This window comes from Lathyrus oleraceus, chromosome 7, assembly GCF_024323335.1.
Source record: "Lathyrus oleraceus cultivar Zhongwan6 chromosome 7, CAAS_Psat_ZW6_1.0, whole genome shotgun sequence".
In the NCBI taxonomy this organism is placed as follows: Eukaryota; Viridiplantae; Streptophyta; class Magnoliopsida; order Fabales; family Fabaceae; genus Lathyrus; species Lathyrus oleraceus.
In genome coordinates this window covers 273,788,994-273,799,092 of record NC_066585.1, presented here as the reverse complement: position 1 = coordinate 273,799,092, position 10,099 = coordinate 273,788,994, and the positions used below count along the sequence as shown (strand labels likewise).

General features: G+C 38.5%; 1 protein-coding gene across 1 annotated transcript; it reads left to right on the top strand.

The window, feature by feature from the left end:
• Positions 1 to 8,320: 8,320 nt before the first annotated feature.
• On the top strand, positions 8,321 to 9,022 carry LOC127103406 (uncharacterized). Its single transcript, XM_051040670.1, has one exon. It carries the CDS (start codon positions 8,321 to 8,323, stop codon positions 9,020 to 9,022), a length of 702 nt encoding a protein of 233 aa, XP_050896627.1.
• The last annotated feature ends 1,077 nt before the right edge of the window (positions 9,023 to 10,099 follow it).

Genomic DNA, 10,099 nt, shown 5'->3' with positions numbered 1-10,099 from the left:
AACTAATAAAAAGATCAGAGATTCTGGGTAAGGGGTAAATTACGCAATGGGAAGGTGTTAGGCACCCACTACGTCCTAGGTACTCCTAGGGAGCCCTTTTCACACTTGTTGTATTAAATTGTTATTTGTTATGACATAAAGATTGTGCAAACATGATTGAGATGGTGAGAAAAGAATATACATTTTTTATTGGGTATTGGGTTCGAACGGATGAACCCGTTGCCTACGTACCTTCCATCAAAGGTAAGGATCAGAACGCCGTAGTTCGGCTAAAAGATTTCCAAAAGTTGGTGGATTCAGTTTTAAACACAAGCACTGAGGCTTTTCATTATCAATGGGAGAACACTCGACCAAGACCAACATCCACCATGCGAGGATAGCTTCGACGTACTAGAGGGGTTAGCCCTGTTTGAAGTACGGAAGTCTTACTGTCGACTCACTAAGGATAGGCAAGATTTACATCAACCACAATGATAATTGAAACCTATGGCTAATGTGAAAGGATTAATAATGGACAGAGCCAAAACAAGTGAATGAGCGAAGTTAATTGATTATGATTATGAAAGTGGAGTCAAAGTATGATTAAGATTGATTCAGAGAAGTATTATGAAATGAAGTTTGAAAAAGGTCAAGGACTTGAGTCCAGGTTTTTAGTTTGAAAACATGAAGATGTTTGCACAACACTTATGTCAAGTTTGAAAGATAAAGTGTGAAAAAGTTCTAAGACGTAATGAATGATGAATGGATAAGGATGGATAGTAAAACTTCTTAGAAGGTTCACTTCTTGAAATCATATAGCAGATGATTCAAGTGTGTCCTTTGGAATAGCAATTAATAATAACAAACAAGCAAAGCAAGCAAAAGCGGATATCGGATGCCAATCAATGGTCTTATACCAATCTCCTAAAACAGAAATGGATATCAGATGCCACTCAATGGACTTACTCTAATCTCCTCAAAAGAAAAACAAAGATGAGAAATGGAAGTCAACTGCCAATTTGTCGGGACTTAGGTTAACTCCACAGTATGCTCACAGGAAATCCATTGCCACATCACTGGGACTTATAATGGATCCTCGCATACAAGAACAAAAGCAACAATATGATTACAGGAATGCAAATGCCAACTTACAGGGACTTATAATTGCAACCTATCACACAAACAGATAGACAAACTATGATCACAGGAAAGCAGATGCCAACTTACAGGGACTTATAACTGCAACCTCACATACAAATCAAACAGATCAAATTATGATCACAGGATAACAGATGCCAACTTACAGGGACTTATAACTGTATCCTCACATACACACAGATAAACAGAAGATATGAGTGACCAATGAGGTCTTACACTCTATCCTTCCATATCATAGGAGCAAATGCCAAAGCAATGGACTTACAATTGTCCTCAATGGGCAAACAACAATGATAGCATCACACAAAGCAAATGAGATGATCATGCACTAATGGCAATTGATGATGATGATAAATGCATAGCATACAGGCAAGCAAGTGCACATGAAGCAATCAATCAATCAATGAATATCAAACAGCACACTCTATAGCCAAACAATGGGGGGCTCACACAAGAGGGTTTGACTTTGAAAGTCTACTGTAATGGGTAAAGGTCGCTCTTAACCTTGCCATTTGAGAGGCTAAGGTGAAGCAGATGAATAGGAAATGAGGGGTGTGCCTCATTGCTTCTATCTCAGATCAGAGAGAGCATCAAAGAAGGTGTGGGAGTTCAGAAAGTAGGAACTCTCTCCACATTATTGACTCGATTAGATCTTGGGTATTTATCTCAATGCTTCAACCATGTAATGGGAGCAAAGAGAGGACACACTGAATAGTGGGGGATAGATTGCTTATCCCTACCTTCCACCAATTGCCTCAAATGAGGACTTTTCCTGCTTAGGACAAAATTAAACACACACAGGCATTGCCTCTTAAGGAGGACTTCAGACAGTTTGCCCGGTCAAATAACAGACCGGGTCTCCAGACTACATGAAGAAGAAAGGTTTATACCTCAAAGCAAATGCTAAAAAGCAAAGCAAGCAAGTTCAAAGAACTTAGGCAACTAAAGTACCTGAAAAAGTCAAACTTATTAGCAAACAGTTCAACAGTCAAAATCAAAGGCAAATGGATAAACAAAAGTCAACCACAGAGGGACCAATTGTGCAAGGCACAAAGACTCAAGCATATGAGTCACCTACAAAACAAAGGTTAGCACATTAAACAATCAAACTAAGACACATTTGAATGATCCTCAAGGCATTGGTGCTTAACCTGAAACAGATGAACTCAACATAAGCTTAGAAGACCTCTAGGACTAGCCTAGGGTCAAAGATGAAAGAAAAAGTCAAGGCAGCAAGGAAAAGTCAACCCAAACCAAGTCCAAACATTCAAGAAGCATTCTCAATTGGATTCATAATCATATCATGCATCATGGTCATTTCATATGCAAAAGGATGCAAAGCATGGTAAGAGAAAGCATACAAAAGTCAACAGCAAAGACTTCATTCAAAAGTCAACTCAAACAATCTCAAAAATTATGAAATAAATCACACTCAATCCTAACATCTAACATGGTATACATGTCAAATTTCAATGCATTTGGATGAAAGGAAGGCAGTCAAGTAAAATCATGAAGTCAAACCAAATTCAAGTAAGCATGGTGAAAGTCAACAAACATGGGTCAACTTCAAAAAATCATATCAATTTGAAAACAGAAGAGAGATGAATGAGATTAACACCAATGCAAAGCTTGAGATGTCTAGTTATCACATATGAAATTTCATGGACATACAATAAGATTTGAGAATTTCACAAAAGATTTGGCAACATGTATCACATAAAGTCAACAAATGACTAAGCATGGAAGAAAATTCTCAAATAAATTGGAAACAGCATGATTAATTCCAAGAAAATTCATACATCAACTAGACATGTAAAGGATCATTCATGCAAAATTTGGGATCATTTGGATGTAGGGAAGCATGTGAACAAAATTTGGGAAAATGCATGTTCATGTTGTGACACCAAATGCAACACATAACTTCAGAAAATCATAACTCTCAATCCACAAATGATAAATGCACAAACTTTATATGGAAATGAAGGTCAATGTGTCTAGTTTCACCACAAAAAATTTCAGGCTCATTGGATGCAACATGAGAATTTCACAATTGAAATGGCACAATGTATCATTTATGCATACATGTTGGAAAATCAATTATCATTAAAAATCCAGACAATGAAAAATTAATTAAAATTCACAATAAAATAGAGGACACATTCATGAACATGAGGAAAAAATTTCATAATTTTTGGGTGAAATTTGAATTAAAAATGAATTGTTTAAGTTGAGTGAATAATGGATGAAGTATGAACATGAAAGCATGGCAAATGGGGTCAACGTGTGGTCAACCGATGGCAGAGTTGTAAATAGCGCGCCACTAATCGAAGTGCTGCGTTTTGGGCAAGGCAAATGAAATGTTTTCATTGGCTCTTGCCCAATGAAACAGTAAATTGGCCAATCATTCAAATTTTCTGGTTTTTTCACATAAACCCTAGGGTTTACAGCATGACAAAGGCAATGGCAACAACAGCAGCACACAAACTCGACCAGCAACAACATCATGCAATCATCATGTAGGCATCAAGCAAACAAATAACAGCATGTGGATTTTATGAGCAAGTTCAAAACAGCAGCAAAGTATATTCATCATCCAATGTTCAACATCATCAAAACAAGCAAAACAAATACTAACATGGCAATGGTAATGTTCCTACTGCAACCAAACAACAGCATACAACATAATCGAATGGATTTTCATGGCAATGTTCAAGGAGTTTCAAAACTGCAGGGTCTTATCTTCATGTTCATCAATCATCATCCACATGAACAACAACATTAACACATAATCATGGCCATGAAACCTCATCAACTAACAGCAAAACCAACATAACCAAGGGAATTTTGGGCATGGTAGGTTCATGGTTTAAGCATAACAACAGGGCATTAACAGCATCAAGTTCATGTTCATAAAACCAGCTTCAAGTAAAATTAACACAACAGCACGGCATTTAAGTAAAGTCCATACAGCAACCTAACAACAACATACCAAATGCAATTCATGAGGGTTTTCTAAACTGCAGTAAGCATTCAAGCAATCAGCATCATGAACAAAACTAGACCAAGTCTCACACCACAGCATAGCATAATTATGGACAAAGTAATTGGTTTAAACAACAGCAGCATTCATGTTTATCAACCAAGTTCCTCATCAAAACAAAAATCGAATTGCATCAATCACACAGCAGGGCATTGGTACAGGAGCATCAATCAATACCAACCAAAACACGAAATTCAAATTTCTGGAAATTAGAACATGTAAAGCTCATGAACAGCAGGGTTCTATGGTTTTAGAAACAACAGCATACAACTATCATCATCATTCAAACAGCAACCAAACCACAGCATACAATATATTTCACATGGATTTTCTGGACATGATGTTTGGTTCAAATAACAGCAGCATAGCATATTCCATTCAATGTTCATCATCAAACCATAAGCAATAACATCAACAAACAAATGTGGCCATGGAACATCAACATTAAGCAGCATCAGCCAACATCAAAACATGGGAAATCCGGGCAGGGTATAGGTTTTAAACAGCAGCAGTATTTCATCATTCAGCTTCATCATCATGTCGAAATCAAACAACAACATGGAAACCACATGGCAACACACACTCATGATGCTCATATAACAAACAGCAAACAACATACACGAGCTGGATTTTTGGAAAAAGTAAAGGGTTTCAAAACAGCAACAGTATTCATCATCATCATGCAACTTGAATTTTCATATGCCCAGAAATCGAAAACCAAGCATTCTAATATCATCCATAAACATCAAGCAACAAGAATAAACCATCACTTTTCACTAAATCATCATAGCCAAGCCAAATCGATGGAAAACATGTTTGGTCATAAAAATGAAAGTTCAGATTTCTCCATCATGAGAGCATCATTTCAAGCAAGGCATAGCATTTTAGAATCAGCATTCAGAGACCTTTCACAAGCATAGCATAGCAAGGCAAATGATGGAGGTTGATTACTTACTTGGTTTTGAAGCAAAATGGGAAACAGGGCTGTTTTTGATGATAGAAGCGCAAACAGTAGCAAGCAATGTTTGATAATGAAGGATGATGAAGCTTGTTCAGCTCAGGAATGCTTGGAATTGACTGAATCACGATTTGCCATGTTTGGACCTTGGTGAAAACAGAACGAGGAGAGGAGCTTCCAGTTGGGATTTAAGGGCTCAAAATGCTTTACAATGTGATCCAAATGATGAAGGATGCAAGGATTCCTTGTGGTCTTTGAGGGTTTTTCAAAATCGAGCAAGAATGCAAAGTTGCAAGAGAAGAGAGAATGAAGTTTTTCTGTTTGGTGGCTGTCAAAACTAGGGTTGGATTTTACAGAATGAAGCTTAAATATGGTCTGTTTATCATTACTAAACCATGTGCTAAGTTGGTTTAGTGTTAATGAACTCAATTGCATTTTTTTTTTGCTAATTATGCATAAGTGGAGAAGGGAGGTATAAAGCTGGTCAATTTGGGCTGGGCACAGGCTGTCAAAGACCTTTGCAAATGCTGTTTTATGTTGCTGAAGGATTGCTGTCCTTGTTGTACTCTCTTATGCTCCCATTTGCAAAACTAACAAATTATGCACTTTTGCCAAAATTATGGTATGGTAATGGTATGGACATGAATTTGGGATTGGAGCAAGTTACAAATGATATATGGAACATTTCCCAATTGGCAAAATGATGAGAAAGTCCATAAATCAAAAAGTCAAAGTTTGGTCAAACTTTGAATTTAAATGAAAAGGTCCAAAAATGCCATTTTGAATGGTAAGGTTTTAGGTCATGAAATTTATATTTTTGGAAAGAGGATGAAAAATGTGGTTTGTAGGAAAAAACCCCACCAAATTTGGCCTTATGGTTTGAGAGATATGGCTTGTTGAAGTTCAAAAATTGGTGAAAATGATTTGATCATATCTTGACAACCACACATGGGATTTGAGAGTTCTTGGACTTTTTGAAAATGGGAAGACAAGATCTTCAACTTTCATGTTGGGCAAAAATTCATTTGAAGCTTGTATCATGATGTAAGTTTAAGATCAAGAAGTTTCCATTTTTGGCAGTTGAAATTACAGGTCCACTTTCTATTTCTGGAAAATTTCTGATTGGCTTGATTTTCTCCCATGATGAGGTTGGACATGATAGATGAGGCTTATATAAGCATAAATGAACTCCTTCAAATCAATTCTACCCATCAAATCCTTGATTAAATCAACAGTTGACCAAGTTTGACTTTTCTAGGGTTTTGGGTGACTGGACCACTTCTGATGAATTCCAAACCCTAATTCCTTGAGAACTTGACTTCAAATGATGTCCCAAGATGTATGAGCTCTTGATTATTGATCATGATGCCCAAATTCCACAAGAATGGCCATCATCCATTGCTTTGACTGATCAATGACTGTCTTTGACCTAATTGCTGATGATTGCTTCAACTGCAAGCAACAAGGTTAGACTGACAATATTTTTGTACTTTTTGAATGATAAACATATGAAAAGCAAAGATATACAAATGCAAAGTATGCTTGGTGATCAAGAAACAAACCTACAAGGCAATCTACCCACTAGGAGGGGACAAAGGCATGCAATGATCCTTGAGGTTATGAAATGAATGATATGGGCCATGAGGGATCTTAGGGCCCAAAATTGGGGTCTTACACTATCAAGTTTGACTTCCCAGATAAAGATGTGATGTATTCAAAGGCAAGAGACTGTGATGAACCATTACCAGATGAAGGGCCAGAGTCGGGATCCCGTTGGGGATTGATATTTGATGGAACTGTTAATGCTTACGCTAATGGAATTGGGCCCATCATTGTTACTCCTCATGGTTCCCACATTCCTTTTACCGCATGGTTACCATTCAATTGTACAAACAACATGGCGGAGTATGAGGCTTGCATTATGGGTCTTGAAGAAGCTATCGACTTCAGAATCAAGATTCTGGATATGTATGGAGACTCGACTTTGGTAATCAATCAGATCAAAGGAGAGTGGGAAATTAGTTAACCCGGTTTAATCCCCTACAAAGATTATGCAAGGAGGTTGTGAACCTTCTTCAATGAATTTAAGTTTCATCATATTCCCTGTGAAGAAAATCAAATGGCAGATGCATTAGCCATTTTGTACTTTATGATTGTGGTGAATCGGTGGAATGATGTGCCCAAAATTGACGTTATGTGTCTTGGCATACCCGCTCATGTATTTTCAGCAGAAGAGGTCAAAGATGATAAGTCGTGGTATCATGATATCAAATGCTTTATTCAGAAGCAAGAGTACCCACTTGGGGCATCAAACATACACAAGAAAACTTTGAGAAGATTGGTTGGTATCTTCTTTTTGAATGATGACGTGTTGTATAAAAGAAATTTTGACATGGTCTTGCTCATATGTGTGGATAGAAATGAAACAGACTTGTTAATTAAAGAGATTCGTGAAGGGTCATTTGGTACTCATGTCAATGGACATGCAATGGAGAAGAAAATGTTAAGGGCAGGATATTATTGGTTGACAATGGAGTCTCATTGTTGCAAATATGTGAAGACATGTCACAAATTCCAGATCTATGCTGATAAGATTCATGTACCTCCAGCTCTTCTCAACATTCTTTCTTCTCATTGGCCTTTCTCCATGTGGGGAATTGATATGATTGGAATGATTGAGCCCAAAGGTTTGAATGGACATTGTTTCATACTGGTGACCACTGACTATTTTACCAAATGGGTTGAAGCAGCGTCATATGCTAATGTCACCAAGCAAGTGGTTGTCTGGTTATTAGCTGGAAAATTCCGGCTAGGGGAAAACCCAATTTCGACCAGGGGTTCCGTTGGAAGTTCCTCGACAAAAGGGTGGACGAGTATATCGGTTGAAAGATTGCATCGAGTTTGCCAAAGGATGCTAGGAATGTCAAAGGCACGCGGGTATCCAACATATGCCGGAAAGTGAGTTGCATGTTATTATCAAACCATGGCCTTCTAGGGGGTGTGCTTTAGACATCCTTGGAGAAATTCGACCGGCTTCATCGAAGCAACAAAAGTTTATCCTAGTCGGGATAAACTACTTCACCAAATGGGTCGAAGATATCCCTCTGGTAAAGGTGGACCAAGAGGTGGTGATTGAATTCATTAAGATACATATCATGAATAGGTATGGTATCCCAAAGACCATTATGACGGATCAAGGGTCAGTATTCGTGGGACAAAAGACGCATGAATTTGTTGACGAGACGGGTTTCAGATTGGTTACCTCTACACCCTACTATGCACGAGCAAATGGCCAAGTAGAAGCGGTCAACAAAGTAATAATAAGTTTGATTAATAAGCATGTTTGTAAAAATCCAAAGAATTTGCACAAGACTTTGGACCAAGTTCTATGGGCATGTCGAACGTCCCCCAGAGAGGCGACAGATTCGATGCCATTTCGACTAACGTTTGGTCACGATGCCATATTTCCGATGGAGATATGCTTACAAGCCGTCAGAGTCCATCGTCAGAATGCTCTTCAATCAAAGCAATACTGGAACATGATGTTTGACGAGTTGGATGATTTAGACAAAGAAAGATTGGTTGCGATCGAAATGCTGATCTGGAAAAAGGAACGTGTAGCCAAGGTATACAATAGAAAAATAAAGGAAAAAACCTTTGTTGATAATGATTATGTTTGGAAAGTAATCTTGCTTATGGATCATCGAGATCGAACCCTAGGTAAATGGTCACCAAAGTGGGAAGGACCTTTTCGAGTAACTCGAACATACAGTAACAATGCGTATGAAATCAAAGAACTTGGTGGGGATAAAAGGGTATTAAGAGTAAATGGAAAATATTTGAAGAAATATAAACCTATGCTACTGGAAATCCAGATCCAAACATAAGTTTCATTGATTTTTAAGAAATTGTCCCAGGAGGACATTACAAATATGGTCGGCGGACCTACAAAAATTGAAGAAAGATTTAAATGGGGAACCTAGATTTGAAATCCTCAAACACGGTCATCTCATGCTTAATCCTATTATCCAGAGATATTTTCTTCCCTCGTAGATACTTGATGTTAGCCTCAAATTTGAGGGCTCTCTCCCCATGAGATATTCCCCTCATGACCTCACTGTCGATTTCCTCCTACTCAAGGACCCCCTCAACTGTCTCCAGAGAAGCCTTCTACGCTTCCACTTCAGCAATCTTTTTGTGAAGCTCAACGATTTAAGCTTGGTAATCAGAGATTTGTTGATCGAAGACTTCCCGCTGACGGAGACGTTATTCCTTCTTGTGTTTGAACTCATCAAGCTCCCATTCACAAGCCTCAATGTAATCCCATTCGATCTTTGCCTCGTTGAGTTTCATGTTTATTTGGAAGTAAGCATTTTGTCGGAGGCTTAAGTCCTTGGTGAATTGAGTGAAGAAAGCCTTGAACTCGACAAAATACTTCACCATTGAGGCTGGAAGGTTACGAAGGGCCATAAAGTCGAGAAACTTTGAGATATCACAAGTGATCTCCCCATTTTTCCTAAGAGCATCTAGAAATCCATCGTCGCAGAGTGACACCTTCAGCTGCTGAAGGGTGAGGACAACCTCAGCATGAAGCTCTGAGGAATCACCGACAGTAGTTGATGGAGGTGGTGCGTCAATCGACAACTGACGAATTTGTTGCAGTTTTCTTAAGGCCTCTACAGGATTCTGGTGTTTGATTAACCTTATGTCATCCGGTGTCGGAAGGTTGGCCATTGCATTTTCATCAGCCACGTTCCAATCAGGAGGTGGCAAAGAGGAAGGAGGTTGAGAGGTCGCAGGGGAATCATTTTGAAACTTAACTTGTTGTTGTGGGCTTAAGGCAACATCAATGGGGGGATGTTCGATCGAATCCCTAACTTCGACTTCGACCTCAATCGGGGAGCCCACTGGTCCCTGAAAGATACAAGTGTTAGATCATAAAGCAAAAAGAAACTCATGTATGA

Coding starts and splice junctions, on each gene's coding strand:
- LOC127103406 (XM_051040670.1), top strand. CDS start 8,321: ATGACGGATCAAGGGTCAGTATTCGTGGGACAAAAGACGCATGAATTT.